The 16,847-nt window shown below is 36.0% G+C and overlaps 1 protein-coding gene across 1 annotated transcript in view; it reads right to left on the bottom strand.

The window, feature by feature from the left end:
* The window catches only part of LAMA2 (laminin subunit alpha 2), a 514,111-nt gene that overhangs the window by 209,298 nt on the left and 287,966 nt on the right, over positions 1-16,847 (bottom strand). Inside the window, exons 14-16 of the mRNA XM_024551868.4 lie at positions 15,756-15,967; positions 6,330-6,441; positions 622-735 (exon numbers count right to left, since the gene is read on the bottom strand). Coding sequence (XP_024407636.2) covers positions 622-735; positions 6,330-6,441; positions 15,756-15,967 — 438 coding nt within the window. The remainder of the gene's footprint in view (positions 1-621; positions 736-6,329; positions 6,442-15,755; positions 15,968-16,847) is intronic.

Genomic DNA, 16,847 nt, shown 5'->3' with positions numbered 1-16,847 from the left:
ATTCTCCAATCCAAAGCCTTCTTAGCATGATAGAAAGTGCTTTGTAGAGCTGTTTTTCTTGTTAAAAGTTAGACTTAATTGAACAAGTAAACAGCTCTGATGAATATGCATTGCATATATATATTATTTTTAATCTACCTATGATGTATTTAGTTAAATGCTGAAAATTTAAACTAAAAGAACATGCTGTATGCTCTCACTTTCAATGTCAAAAATTATGCCTAGTACATAGGTTATATTTCACTTTTCATGTTATGGGGATATAAATCATTTCCTGTTAGAGAAGTACAGTCTATTTTTGGTAGATTTATGGTAGGGATAAAACCATCTACATTTATGGTAGATCTGTATTTCAGTCATTAGTTACATTTTATTTTGATGTATCTGACCCTAATTCAATTTTTAGATGAATATGAGTAAACACTTCCTAATACCTGTTATTTAGGGAGAGTACAAAAGAAAGACCACTCTCAACTTCCAACTCAGTGCAGTATAATGATCTCTGGCAAAACCCTTCTTGTCTCAAGTGTTTAAGGTCCGAAAGGCAGAGATGGGATTGCAGGGCCTGCGGAGCTGACGTCAGCCTTGTCAGTCCGCATCCACAGAGAAGCAAGCACTTACCAGGCATTCTCCGGTAACGTCGTCACAGTACTCCGCGTGGCCAAAGCATCGACAAGGTTCACAGATGCCACCAAAAATAGTGCCATTCACTCGTCTGTGCCTAGGCCAGCAAGACTAAAGGAAAGATAAGGTTTCAAGTCAATTTCAGAATTTTTTTTTTAAGTTTGTCTTGTCTTTTTTTTGGATAAAGAAAAATATTTAGGCAGCAAACTCAACACAAGTGCTTGTCAAAGCTTTGTCGTTGTTGAAACATTGCTACAGAGCTATTCCTCCTGACTTCGAGGCTTCGTACTGACCTTAGCGTTATTGGCAGGTATGAGATTAGAGGAAGCATTAGCTTGGTGTCTCTTCTGAAATGGCAAAATAAAGCAGAGATATAAAGAACTGAAATGTGACAGTCTCAAAGTAAAAAGCACAGATAGAAAGAGAAGGAAAAGTATGGGGGAAAAAAGCAGCCGGCATAAAAGGATTCTTAAGAGAACCTTAGCCCGTCTTAGCACCTCATGTCATCCAAAGGAATGTTGATTCTCTGGAATGCACTGCATTTCCCACATACAAACTGCCCTTAACTCCATCATTTTCAGAAGATCTTGGCAATAATTTGGGAGGTAGCACCAATTCTTACATTTGATCACATACACTGCAAACTTCTACACATATATAAATCCTATCTTCCATTCTTAATTTCCTTCATTCTATTATGCTTTCTCAAATTTACACCAAATAATTTATGATTTATTTACCATATATTCCCTTGTTATTTTGTTTTATGGTATTATTCTACTAGCACTCTTGTCTTCATTATTTCTTTTTTAAAGTATGAAACACTGTATCACATAAAAACAGAAATCTGATTCAGAAGGGATATTTGGGTCTTAGAAAACTTCTGTGTCAGGGCCAGCTCTAAGACCGCCATCACCCTTAATTAAGTTTCTCTTCTGTGGGGGTTACTACAGACTGGATGGGGCATGAAATTAGGCAGGTGGGGGTGCAAATACTGCTGTCCTCTAGGAGCTTTTAATTTCCTCAAGTTACAATTGCATTCTGTGTGTTATTTACTTTATTTCTGGGTGGTTAACTACAACCTATCATGAAAAGGCCTTTGTTCCCAGTTCAAAATGAAAACAACAGAGAAATCATTGAAGTAATAAAGCACATAGAATTGTGTTGTGTATTGTTAGAAATGTTCCTTCTGCCTCAGGGTATGAGGACTCTTAAATTTGAACATTGATAACAAACACATAAAAAATCGATATGCTCATACTTCCTATCTGAAAGAAAAGCAAAAGTAACCTTCCTCTTAATTTGGGTAGGTCAAAAAAGGAGGGGTTAATTTTCTATTCCTTTCTAATAATTTCTCCCCACTAAAAGTTTTGCTACCCTATAGATTCATTATAGAAGAATTTTCCTTCTGTACTATATACTTGTAAAGAAAAAGTGGGAAGCTAGGTATTCAGAAAGAGGTAGAAATTAAGGGTGTTGATAATAGGGAGAGAATTGATTTAATGTTTTTAGGACAAATACAAATGGAATTGTCATTAATAAGCTTTATTTTCATCCTCTGCAAATGTACTACTTATATTAAATCCTCTTAAACTTCTAAACTCCTTAGCTCTCTCTTTCAGCCAGTGATTTCACCTCATTAGTCACAGAGACATTTGAAGCCACAGGGAGCCATGTTTCCAGAAACACAAGTGTTTACGTCATTGGCCATATTCCCCTCTGGAGCAATGGGGGGCGTGGCTGGCAGGGTTCCTTACCCTCTCTCAAAGGACTGTCACCCTGCTTGTGATCTTTATTCCTTTATCTATCGTTTTCCTAGTATTCCCTCTGTGCTGCGTCCGTAATAGTTTTCTCTTCTATCAGATCATTTGAAAATATGATCTAGTATCCCCACCCAAAATTAACTAATGGAAATAACAAAAATGGCAAAATTATTTCTTTAATATCCCATAACTTTCCAGTTACCTGCCGGCTTTTCTTTTCAGTAAAAGTACTCTAAAAAGTCTTTCTTCCTCACTTCCCTTTCACGCTGCTTTATTCCATTCTAATCCATCTTGTGCGGCCACCACTCACTTAAAACTGCCCTTGTTCACGTCACCAAATTTCAGGTAGCCAAGTCCAATGGGCAATTCGGCAATTACATTTTATCCGCCCCCTTTTCGACATTGGTTTAGTTGATTCCTTTCTCCCTTGACACCCTCTCCTTGTAACTTTCATGTCCTCACAGTCCCCAAGTTTCTGCCCTATCCCTTTGCTGTCTATTCGGCTTCTGCCTCACTTCTCTTTGTCAGGAGCTCCTGGGGATGTAGTCACTTTTCTCTTTGTTATCACACACTCTCCTAAGAAATTATATGCAGTCCCGCAGTTGATGAGGCCTTCCAAACACATATCTTTAGACCAGAGAGACACTCAAAGTCCAAGACCTGCACATTCTAATTGTAAATTGAAATCTATACTTCATAGGGTTTCTCAATCCTAATATGTCTAAAATGGACTGCTGATTTCAACCTCACCCCCTCCAGGTATTCTTCAGCCAGTCTTCTCCAGCCCAGTAAATGGTACTTCCAATTCCTCAAGCTAGTAATCTGACTCATTCTTAGACTCTTTATCTATCTTAACTTTCCCTTGGCATGTAGTCTATAAAACACAGGTAGAATAAACACATCTTTCCACATAGTCTGCCGTTATCCCAACACAAACCATTATATTATCACCCTCTTCTGCCACAGTAGCATATTAACCAGTCTTGTCTTCTATAATATGTTTTCATACTGTAGTTACAATAACTTTTTTAAAAAATGTAACTTCAATTATGGCACCATTCAGTTTAAAGCCTTTCAGTGATTTTCCATTGCACTTAGAATGAAATCCCATGTGTGCAAAGCTCTGAATGGCCTGCTCCTCCAGTCACACCTGCGCCACTCTTGCTTCATTTCAGATCCCTGCAGACTCCAAGCTCTATTTCACTTCCTCATCAGCTCCTTTTATACAGCTGACCCTAAACTCAGTTTAGCTGTTACCACCTCAGAGAGCCTTTCCTGATTACCATTTATAAAGTGCCTCCCGTTTAATTTTCTGACAGCCGATTCTCGATACCTCTATGGAAGCACCTGTTTACTTTCTTCATGGAATTTTATCATATTTATTTAAATTTGTTTTCTGGCATATTGTCTAACTTTTCACTAAATGTAATGTCCTGGAGGGCTGGGACCATATCTGTTTTGTTCACATCATCATCCATGACTAGGGTCTTGAATGTCTCCAAATATGTGACCATTAATATCTATTAGCTAAATGGAAGTATAGATACTTCTATGAGTTGGTTAATATTTCCATCACACAGAAGAGAAAACTGAGATTTGAATTTAAATGCTTCTTTCTTTTCAGTATCTCACTTTGCTTTCACTTCCTCACCTGTCCCACCTGTCAAGTGAAATAAATTATGGTGATACTAGAAAACAGAAAGTATTTGAAGGATGGGCTGTAGAGGAATTTACAAGTCAAGTAGAAATGAAAAAAAAAAAGATTCTGAATAAACATTGTGGCTCCAAGTGAAAAAAGAAGAGGATAATTTTATAATGGAGTCATTTGATTTGTTTCTGGCAACCTAGATGTTAAGACATCAACGGTCTGTGGAGTTTACTCAGTTCTTGAAAGGTACGTAGGTATCAGTGATAACAAAGCTAGAGGTCCTGTCCTTACGAACTCAGTGCAAAAGCAAATGCAATCAGGGAAGGATAGGGATGACTAGTAGTGAGTCTAGGGCTAGGAAGTTTTGATAAAGACGGAATTATTAGAGAGTAGAAGAAATGTGGAAGTCTAAGAGAAACTTTGGAGCTCCAGAATTCATCACCTTTGATTCAATTAAATTATTTTGTAGACTTCAAATAACTTTATTTATCAAACAATTATTGTGTGAGAGGCAGAGGAAGCTTTTCTTATTCTTCCTCTTCTCGGTTCTGACTCTTCGACACTTGCAGGCTTCTCTCTTCCTACCTAATTGTTAGCATTTGTTAGCACACAATATGAGGGTTTTCACTCCAGGATACGTTCTGTGACATCTCTCTCCACTGGAATTGATCGCCTCTTTGAGTGATTGTCGCAGTTACGATCTGTCCCACTTACGGTTTCCTAATTATATAGTGCTGTGATCCAGTTTCGCATAGGTATTTACTTGTTCTTTCTCCCTAAACAGATTGTTAGGTCTTTAAGGACAAGGATTATGATGTAATCTTCTTGATAATCCCCTCAGCATCCAGTGCATAATTTACCGAAGACTCTCAATAAATATTTTTGAAGAGAGGAAAGAAGAAACAAAAAGTATAGCCAATTAAACAATTCTAATATTCAGACAATTTTGTATTAATGGGCATTTGGAACTTGTATAAAAGAAGATGAAGAATTACTAAGAATAAAAGAAGATGAAGAATTACTGAGAATTACTAATGTGGGAATAAGTATTAAAGCAAGAATAGGATCAAGGTATTTATTATTCCAATTGAAATAGGAACTTAAATGTTCAAAGAGAGCTTTCTGGTTTGAAATAAAAATGGCTAAGCTCGATAAAAGAATATGTTTCATTAAATACAGCATGTATTTTACATGTAAAATTAAATTTAGGTTGACAGAGCTAATTCATTTCCATGATTATTTTTCTCTTCTCTACATGAATTTTGGGAAAGTGAGTACTTCAATGAATTACATTTCATTCTAGACAGGTACATCTGAGCCCCATTAAAGAAGACACATTTTGTCACAAATATGAGTCTACATCCTGTCTACCCTGTTGAAGCATCTGTTATTTTAAAGCACGAGAGAATGGACAAAGCAATGCCCAGAGCACCTCTACAAATGGCGTAAGGGTGGAGTGCTGAAGTGGGACATCTTGGTGCACTCAAATGATTCCTTAAAGGCTCCATTTGTAAGAATTAAACTCCTATTTATCCGTAAGCCATGCTTTCTATCAGGAAATTGGTGTTTGCAATTTTTGATCAGGTTTCAAGTAAAATCAGTTTTCAAACTCCCTAAAGAGCATACATTGAAGCAAATAAAAAATTATTGTATTTAAATGACACATTGTGGTCTTAAATAAGACACATTAATATCACCATGAATCTAGAATACAGAGACAACAATAAACATCTCAAATTTTAGGTACTAAACAGACCAAAGACCTGTAGGGAATTTTCTAGATCAAGATATTTCTTTCATGTATTATGTTCTTGATATTTTAAAGATAACATCCTTTTAGATGACTGCAATTTGCTATATTGGTAATAATATAGTAGAGAGAGAGAGTATGGCATACAAGAATAATAAATGGAGAAAAAGTAAAAAAAATAGTGCTAAATTTCTGGTATTATGGTGGAAATAAAGGGAAATAGTTTGAAATATATTTGTTATCATCCATTCTATTTTTCCACCAAATAGGGAACAGATATTTATAAAAACATCACATTTTCAGCTACAATAAGGCAAATATCTCAAAAAGATACATAATTTCAAGAAGACATTATGTGAGTTGCACTCTGTTTGAAAGCCATGACTTTTTGGCAGACATTCAATTTCCTTCTTTAAGTAATATACTATCATTTGTTTGTGCAATCTTGGGTGTAAAAAAAATGTAGACTCTTTTTAGACCAGTTTACTGAAAGAGATGATGAAGGATCTTAGAGTGCACTGAGGATATATTCTCGCAAGCTTACTTCACAGGAGGATCCAGTGTACCCTGGTGGGCATTGGCAGACTTCCACAGCTGTTGCAAAGCTCCCCTCAGTGGGATAGGGCACCGCAGATTCAAGGTCAACGGAGCTCAGCCTGGGGAAGAAGGAAGAGGACATGGTAAACAAGTAAACAAGCTCCTAGGTATTATACAGTTTGAGGAACAGTATAGCGATAATGATGTCAATATAAGCAAATTCTGTATTAAGAATGAGGGCTAAAGAATATTCGTAATTTGAAGTTCTGGTTATTCATTATATTAGGTGAAGTCTGCCTAGTTAAAAGTACTCACAACCACTACCACCATCAAGTGCTGAAAAGATATGAGATTATTCTTTCTCATTTCTTATTTTTTTGGCTGTGTTTTGATTTCCTTTTTTTTGAGAGAGAGAGAGAGTTAAGATCACATGTTTGAAAAGGTATTTAAAACATAAAACATTCATATGACTGATTTATGATAACATTTAAACCAGAAAAGCAGAAGGAGACAATAGGAATAAAGTAGAGAAAGAGCATGGTGCACAGAATTAAAACATGGAGAAAAAGTATAAAAAGTATATTTAGTCTGAGACATTCTTTTGGAAGAAAAGGTAGAAGGAGAGAGAGAGAAAGTTATATGGTTTTTTTCCCCCTCAAAAATAAATCTGCACACTGGTAGGTAAAAGACAAGCATTCTCAAATGTTCAGTTGAATTAATTAATTTGTCTTGAGCTTAAACTGAATTCATTGTTCTCTGTGTCTATGGGTTTTATTCTATTGGCACTTCTTTACAGTCTGATTTTAGCAGAGTGATTTGATATTATTATCTTTGGGAAAAGCTAGTTTGGCTAAATTGAAAAATGCTATTACATAGGTATATGTATATTGTATGTGTTTCCTTCCAAAAATTATGTAAATGATATGCATTCACAATTTAAATAAATGTATTGTGTAGTATTGGCTTTTCTTCATTTTAAAATATAAGACTTTTAAAAAACTTCATCTTTAAGAAAACAAACTCAGATGTCAGACCAGGATTCATACCCTGTCTCTGCCATTTTCCAGTCCTGTAGACAAGGGGAAATTACTTAATCTCTCTGGGCCTTGATATCATCATCTATGTAAAGGAGACCATATGAGTCCATATATGATGAGCTTGATTAAAGGATTAAATTAAATAATAAAGTTCTTGATGTAAGATATAACACATGTGGTTGGTTATTAGTTAGTAGGTATTTTATATTCTCATTGGCAGTAGACATAGGATAGAACACTATTTGTATCCCCCAAACTAGCCTTCTTATAATTTTAATGAATTAAAATAAATTTTAAACTGAAGAGCACAAAATTAAGTAACTGCTATTGATGCATAATGATAACTATTGTTTTTAAAAATGATTGCTAGACCTCCACAACATATCACATGCCACCTTTTAAGCATAAGAAAGATGCGACTGACTCTTGCTAGGGCATGCATTTTTATTTGCTTTCTCCAGAGCGATGGTAGATTTTTATTGATGGGCAATTCACAGTTACCAAAAAGCTTGCCAGTTTGGGGAATGTAGCCTGTAATCAAGCCAGAGAATAAAGCTCATTAAATGTATTAAAAAAATAAAAACAACAAAAACCCTCTAACAAAGCTGTAAGATTATCAGCAACAAGTTTCTAAAATCTTTGTTGTTATTACCTCCACTTTATCAATCCTAGAACTTTGACAGTATCTTGAAATATGATATGTATGAATCCATATAACATCAAGAAGTAGAAAATAAAATCAAGTTTAAATCTGAGAAAACAGGCATTTGGATGTCATAGCCAAGTATGAAAAGTGCTAGCTGGCATCCTTAAGAGACAAGCAGATTATTTTAGCTACAGATTAACTCACACAGCACTATTTTTTTAATGCTCTCTTCGCTGGGTTACAGTTTAGAAAACCTGGCAGAAGGTCCAAAACCGGTAAGCATTAAAAATCACTGGTTTACAGTGTTCAGGTTACATAGAGATTTTTAGAAAATCTCTAAAAGGTCATTTTACAAGTTATTTACAAGTTAAATAACTTGTACGTGAAGTGTCACCAGAAATTCTTTCTTTTTTTTAAATTGAGGTGAATATTCACGAAAAATAAAATTAATCCCTTTAAAATGTCATTGAGTACATTCACAATGTTGTTCAACCACTAACTCTAACTAGGTGCAAACAGTTTCATTAGCCACAGAGAAAACCCTATTAAGCAATCATTGCCTGTGCCACTCTCCTCCCAACCCCTGGTAAGCCTGAGTCTGCTTTCTGGGTTTGCCTCTTCCGCACATTTCATACAAATGGAATCATATAATATATTATCTTTTTGTTTGGCTTCCATTAGCCCAATATATTGAAGGTTCATCCATATCTTAGCATGTATCAATATTTCATTCCTTTTTATGGCTGAGTAAACCTGTATTTTGTGAATACACCATGTTTTGATTATGTATTCATCTGTTGATGGATGTTGGACTGTTTCCTTTTTTTGGCTATAACACAGTACCAGTATAAACATTCATGTACAAGTACTTTTTGAGTACCTGTTTTTAATCCTTGTGGGTATATACATAGGGGTGGAATTTCTGTATCTGGCAATTTTTCTTACCACAACATGTGCTTCGGAACAGATACTAAACTAAGGATAGTTTTTGCTTATGTTTACATGAGCTTACGAGCTACTCCTTGAGAGCAGAGATCCTGCTGTGCCGTCTACATTTCCAGCTTGATCATTGCCATATGTGCTCCGTGAACTTTTGTCAGATTGATGGACAGACAGAAGGATAGATAAATGTTGAATGCATGGCCAGATGGATGAATGAATGGGTGGATACAATACTAAATACTTACATACATACATTCATGAATGGATGAGTGGATAGATGAATGGAATGTAGTCATATTACTAATAACTGGTAACATACTCCATGACAAATGATACACTAAGCTTAGTATCCACATTTCAGATGAATAAAATGAGATAAGTAGAAGACATTACTTATTTGATTGGACAAAGAAAATATACTGAAAAATGTTAGAATAAGGTCTTCAGGTCAAAGGCCAGAACTCATATGAATGTATTGGGACACCTAATTGCCTGCAATTAATGGAGTGTCATATGAAAAACTTATATTTATGATCACTTTCATTTCAGCATTAGATGATTTCATGATTACTGTACTAGTTATTTATAATATGAAAGACTATCAAGATTTACCAAATAGCAGACTAGTCAATTGTATACAGTTACAGTCCCAGGGTTTTCAATATAAAATTGAATGAGCAAAATGTAAAGAAAATATTAGAGAGTTACACAATAAAAAGATGAGTAATTGAGTACTTTAAGAACAATTTAAAATATAACAAAACAAAAACAGAAATATATTCAATGAACAGCCAAATTTCATTTGTCTTTGAACAACAGATGTTCCTCTCTGTAATCTATGAAACCATTTTGAGCTATGAGAAATTTCATCATGCAAACATCTCTCCCAGCAATGTCCCACATTAGCATTCACTGAGCAATCCCAGTGTTCATTAGGTTCTGCTGTTTGTTAAATGAGATTTTAATGTGCTTAACAGTTTTCAGTGTTACTCAGGAAGAAGGATGCGGTTTTGGTTTTTTTCCTCTAATATGGTCATTTTCTTTTCTTGAGACCAGGCTGCATTCATTTAAATACATAACACTGGTAATAATAAACTACTAAAGTTTAGAGACACATGAACTATCAAAGATTTGCCAACTAAGTCAAATGTTTTAGCTGGCTATTTCTCTTTATTATTACAGTTTAGATATACAGATCGGCTGATGGATGAAGAGAAAAGACAAATATATAAGCTAGTAATAAAATTCTAGAAACATTGTCTTGTCCTGACTTAAAGATTGTTCCCCATATTTTTGCTTTATTATATTTTCCACCAAAGTTAGATATATTATGCTTCACTAAAAAATTAAAATCAAAAACATTTTTGAAACAAGATTTTTATCTTAAAACTTTGTAAATTAATAATTTTTCTATCCACTTTTTTAAATACTGACCATTTAATTTTATTTAAATAAATGTTACTTTGGGATAGCCACCATAGATACAGATCTTGTTGCTTTGTTCTATTCTGTTTTATGAAAGCATAAGATGATGACTCAGAACTCTTTTTAGCCCCTATCTTGGATGGTTTCTACTAGGTACTGGATTTGAGGAGCCTGATAATTTCCCCTCCATTCCTAAGCAGGCAAACTCATTCAGTGGCCCTGGCAATGTGTAAGTGGGCTAACTAAGAAAGAGCTGAACAGTTTCCCCAAACCGTTCCAATCCTAAATCAAAGCAGGGAAATTGACAGAATGTTATACTATTGCAGCCACTCATCAAAAATATATTAAATGTTAATATCAGAATTCATCTCTTCCCACCTTAGTCTTACCCGTGTGCACTATGCACACTTCTATTACACTATTATACTATTGTAAATGTATGTCAGCCTTTCATATTGGACTTTGCCTTCTTTGAATTCAATGATCATCTATATATCTTTGTATCCCCTTTGCCTAGCCTAGAACTCTCACATCGTATGAATCATTATGCACTGTGTCTGCTATCTTCTGTGCATTGCATTGTAAGCTTGACAGACATCTCATTTAGGGACCATTGAACTCAACACAGTAATTGTGTTTCTGTCCACATTTACAGATGAAGAACCTGGGTCTCAGAGAAGTGCCTTGTCCGTGTAATACGGGTATTACACGTATTACAAATGGTGCAGCACACATCCAAACCCAAGTGTGACTCCAGAACCAGTGATCACTGTGTTGCCTTATGCTGCCTCCCAACACACTCTAGAGAGCATGCCAGGTGTTTGGGTTACATCGTTTTCTTACTGAAACTTCAATCTGGAAAGTTAAATATTGTTTCTGCTCTTTTATAAAAGAGGAAATTGAGACTTTAGAAAGATACACAGGGAAGGTGCTCAGTAAATGTTGGCAGACTGAATGAATCCAATATTTACAGAATAGATTTGGGAGGCAGTCAAAGATTATGGGGAGCAAACACAGGTGGGTTTAGATCCTGGCTGGGCCTGTTACCCACAGCTCGGTACTCAGCAATTTCATACATTTATAAAGTCCCAGAGTCCTCATCAGTATAATTTCTACAAATTATACAGGCGGTCACCTGAATCATTAATTTCAAAAGAAAATATTACATTGACATTATTTCTATAATCATAAAGACTTATTTATATGGAATTTTTCTAGATTATTTACTATATAAATACTAGTATTTTTGATACAAAAATTCCCCCAGATTTACTCTAAAAGTCATGTAAAAACATCCTGCCTTAAAAAATTCTGTATTTACTGTGAAGCAAAAAAGGTACATGGGAGCATCACAATAAAGTTATGATTGCTCAGTTATGCTGTGGTAACAACTCTAAATTCTCAGTGGATTAAGTTTTCTGCAAAAGTTTACACATGCAAAATCTTCTGTAGTTCTGAGTGACTGTTCAGGGCAGCTGATCTTTATGTGCTATCACTATTTCAGGCTGTTTTGATCTTCTGGTAGCTCACTAAGATCCATAGGGGCTCACACTAGCAATTCAATGCTATTTTTTGTGGGGTAGGGGGTGATACATCACTTCAGCTTATATTTCATTAACCAGACCAAATCATATGATTACATCTACCCTCCAAGCTTAGGGAAATAAAATATTTTTTAAAAAGAGATTAAAAATTTGATGAACGTACTCATGTCTCCCATAAAGTGAAAGAAAAATATACTTTTTTGCCAAGTTCTGTGTTGAATAGGTGTTAAGGAAAAGTTGAACAGGTTCCTTGCTTGCATTAAATATCAAGAATGCTACTAAATTTAAGGCTTGGAGAAATTAAAAGAGAAAGATGAACACTTAGGTTCAGTTTATTTCTCTTATATTCTTGAGAGAAGGATAAAAATTTTTGTATATGTATCTTCAGCTCATGAAAGAGAACAATGAGAAGGAGATCAACTAACTTTATTGTATGGGCCTCTCAGAATTCTGGAAAAGAACGACAGCAAAACCAACACAATTTTAGAAATATTAGTACATGCTTTATTCTAGATGTCACCAAGTCTTAATGGAATTTGGAGAAAATACTATTCCTTGCAATGCTGCAGGGCAGATAAAAATGCATCATATTTGTGTGCTGGTCTGCCATCAGCAAAGCGTTTTTGCTGCCCTTTTGTACCATTCTCACGGTAACAGGCTGGCAAGTAGTCATCCTCCTCCTCATTTCACAGATGAGGAGACTGAAATCCAAAAAGGGCAAAGCTACATTTGCGGCCACAACGATGAAAGAGCTGAGTTGAGAACAGAAGTCAAACTGCTGACCTGCACCCAGTTTTCTTTTCCCTATTCAATGCCGCCTATGGTCGTCTGCCCTTATCCGCAGTTTCTCTTCCCAGGGTTTCAGTTTCTGAGGTTTCCATCACCTGTGGTCAACCATGGTCCGAAACGTTGAATGAAAATTTCCCGAAATAAACAACTCATATGTTTTAAATTGCATGCTGTTCTGACTGGTGTGATGAAGTCTCACGCTCTCTAGCTCTGTCCTGCCTGGGATGTGAATCATTCCTGTGTCCGGCACATCCATGCTGTATACACTACGCACCCTGCAGTCACATGGTAAAGTATTTCTTGGTTATCAGATTGACTGTTGAGTATCACAGTGCTTGTGTTCATGTAACCCTCGTTTTACTAAATAATGGTCCCAGAGCACAAGGGTCGTGAGGCTGGCAACTGAGACATGCCCAATAGAAGCCGTCAAGTGCTTCCTACAAGTGAAAAGGTGAAGGTTCTCGACTTAATCTGTGGCAAAGTGTTGCACCAGAAAGCATTCAGTCTTACGATGACTTCAGCAAGGGATTCCCTGACACAGGCGACACCAAGCCATTTACCGCAAATAAGGGATGTTACACAGATGGATGGAATAGGTTTGAATTGAAAAATATCAAAGTTACTGTGGAGAGAGAGAGGACTACTTTTACATAACTTTTGTTACAGTATATTATTTTATTTGTCCTATGATTAGTAGCTATTTTTATTAATCTCTTACTGTACTTAATTTCCACATTAAACTTTGTCATGGGTATGTCTGTATAGAACATAGTATATATAAGGTTTAGTACTATCTGTGGTTTCAGGCATCCACTGTGGTCTTGGACCATATCCCCTGTGGACAAGGGGGGGCTATTGTAACCACGTAACTGAAGGAACCGAAGCCCATTTGCTGAGAGAAGTATCACAGAAGTAAACCCTACTTAAATCACTCTAAACATGCATTTTTGTTGAGATAACTCAATTTATCTGTGCTTGCACACAAACTCTATACCCAGCTAGAAGCCTACTGTGCAAGACAAGTTGAAATCAATTCATGTAATGTTTTACAAATATAAATCAATCTGTGAGCAGATCAGAGATAAATAAGATATAACAAGCTTACTGACTCAGGATTCACGCTGACTTTCAGTTCACCTGAAGTGGGTAGGAGTTTCAAATCTGACATTGGCTTCACTTCTGAACAAGAAAGCAGTCACCTGCTTGGATTAGCTCCTGGGTCAGTTCACCTATCCATGCTCTGGGAACGCATCACTCGTGTGTGAGAAAACTTCAAAAGTCTTCACGTGAAACTAATGATTTTAAGATGGGTAGACACTGAAATTATCTGACATAAATCAGGGGGAAATGCCTTTGGATGAACTAGCCTGAGAAGCAGTGCTGACAAAAATAAATAAGCCTCCTAGCCAGTTTTTGTCAATTTGGTTGTCATTCATTTTGAAAGCCAGAGGACTCATTTCTTTATACTGTTTAAACATCATGACAATCTCTATTTACTAAATGGGGAAAAACATAATTAATTCCTGAGTGCTGCTTCACATCTTCATGGCGTTTTAACCCAGCTTCTAGCAGAATTGCCTGTGCAAAGAGGTAAATGGTTTGGCAATGGCTGTTTATGAACCTGCAGTTCCATCCTTCGGGAGATGGCAATGATGATTACACATAGTTGAAAGACAAACCAGGCACAGGCAGCACAAGCAAATGATGGGGCTGCGGGAGCGTCAGCAAAAAAAAAAAAAAAAAAAAAAAAGACGCACTTGTAGATAAACCAGGATTGGAGACATTGCTTTGATAATGGGTAGGCCAAGTTGTTGGTTTGGGGTCATATTTAATCATTTAATTTAATCTGATTTAAAAGGTAGTTGACAGGATAGCTTGTTACTCATTATTAGAATAGAAAAAGAGAAAGAAACAGCTCATTCAGACACAGGTGAAGTTTACATTTTGTCATACAAATGTATATTATTTTAAAGGGGAAAGTCTATGGTGAGTCAGACATGGGCACATTTGGTTCAAGTCAGAAAGTTCTCTCTTTATGGAAAAAAAAATTCGGAGAACACATACCACATTTTCCTGGGTATAATGTGCACTTTTGCCCAATTTTTTGAGGGAAAAATAAGGATGTGCATTATTTTTCTACCCGGGTACTCCATGCGCAGCACTAATTTCATGTCTATATAAGTGCTTTTAATTCTTTTATTTATGCTTATGTGTTAAAAGTGTAAATCCAGAAAGCAATAACAATATCTATATGTAAAGTAATACCCTGGAATGTGATCATTGGTTTTGTTTCTAAATATAAATACATAGATAAATTGAATTAAAAATTAAAACGAAAGACTTTTTTCCTGAAAATTTGAACCAAAAACGTGGGTGCCCATTATACACGGCAAAAATACAGTAATTTTCAACATGACTCTGAAAAGCAGGCACCATTATCTCCACTCTGTACTTGAAGAAATCAAGTTCCCACAGGGACCAAACACTTGCCAAAGGTCACGCATACAATCAGCAATGAGCTTGTTGAATTCCTAGTCTGGCTGGCTCCAAGTCTCCTCCTTCTTCTACACTATGTGACCATTACAGCCTTATAGTGTTCTATATGGAGACTTGGGGCTACTGAAATGAAGGTGCTTACATTTCTCATTACAAACTATATACGATTAAGTCAGAAACTCTAATTAATTAATGGACGACAATATTTTACACACCATTCTCTGAAAATGGGTATCCTGGAATTACATCTCTTTAATTTCCCACTATCTGACCAATCATAAAGGAGACTTTATTTACCAATATAGCATTTCCCAGTTTAGGGATCATTTTTACCCCATGTTCTGGCAATGAATCACCAATACTAATAAAGGGCTAAGATAAAGTCATTCTAGGTATTTAAAATTTTAAAGCCCTAATAGAAACACTTTTTAGAACCCCAGCCCTCCATTATTATCTACAAATTGAAGACAGTAACTCCCAGAGCCACCCTAACACAGGCACCTTTGCCCCCAGGTAACTCTGCAAACACCGGGGGATGCAGTTCTTGAGTTTACCTGAAGATGGCATCCACCCCAAGGCTGTCTGTGATTTGGAGGAGGACTCTCTTTAAATCCACAAGGACTGTCATAAACTCTTTCCTACTGACTGGAAAATGCGTGCCATGCCTGGTGAATAAATCTTCTTTGAGTGACAATTCAGCCATATGCTTTTCAGATGGTTTCAGGTACACCTCATCGGGGGCTGTACTGATTCTCAAGTCATTTCCCTAAAGGGGAAAAGAAAGTAGCAAAGGGTAAACCTGTGAAAAGAGGGTAAAAAAGGATAAAAAGTGTCCATATTTGAATTCTCCACTTCGTGAGAATTGGTGTTTGGTTTCAGGTTGGCTTTCCCTGTTGCTCAGTGTATTTGTGATACCTGAACGAAAGACAGAGAAGGCAATTTAAATCACAGCCTTAGCCAGATGCATTACAAAGCATAAGCTTCTTGGTTAGGCCTGACCTTGCCTCCTCCATCAATTAAAATAATAGATACCTGGAAACTCATACACAGATGTGATTACAAATACTTTGATTGTATACCAGGGCACAATTGTATATTTCAAATATATTATTTTATGATGAATAGGATTGTATAGGAAAATAGGGAAGAAAACTTTGAATAGAGTATTAAGTTATTGTTTTGAAGGACTTTTCTACATTGAAAAAGAAACAAGAGAAAACTCTGTGCAGAATAATGGTATCATAATAAGAGATATCTTGATTGATCTATGACATTGAGATGATCCTTCTTGTCTTAGTTCATCCATATTAATAACATGTAATTTCTCACTATTTTACATTTAGAGAACCCTTTTATCTTAAAGGCATTCCAAAGCACACTTCTACTTTCATAGACACACTCATGTCTACTTCATCTAATATTGGAAATATTCATTTCGAAGGAAAATTTTTGTCATTGATTCACATGCATGAAAGGCCCCATTAAGAACAACAGGGCCTAGCACTCAATCAACTTTGAACCATTTGGGATCATAAGCGTGTGTGCAAGTGTGTGCCTTTGGCTGTGTGTGAGTGTTGGAGGATGGGGTATGAGAGAGGGTGGGAGAGAACATCTAAGGTAACTTTAAGCTTCCAGCATTTCAGAAT

Source organism: Desmodus rotundus, chromosome 11 (genome assembly GCF_022682495.2).
Source record: "Desmodus rotundus isolate HL8 chromosome 11, HLdesRot8A.1, whole genome shotgun sequence".
In the NCBI taxonomy this organism is placed as follows: domain Eukaryota; kingdom Metazoa; phylum Chordata; class Mammalia; order Chiroptera; family Phyllostomidae; genus Desmodus; species Desmodus rotundus.
The sequence above is the reverse complement of the archived record's forward strand: the minus strand, read 5'-3'. Positions and strand labels throughout refer to the sequence as shown.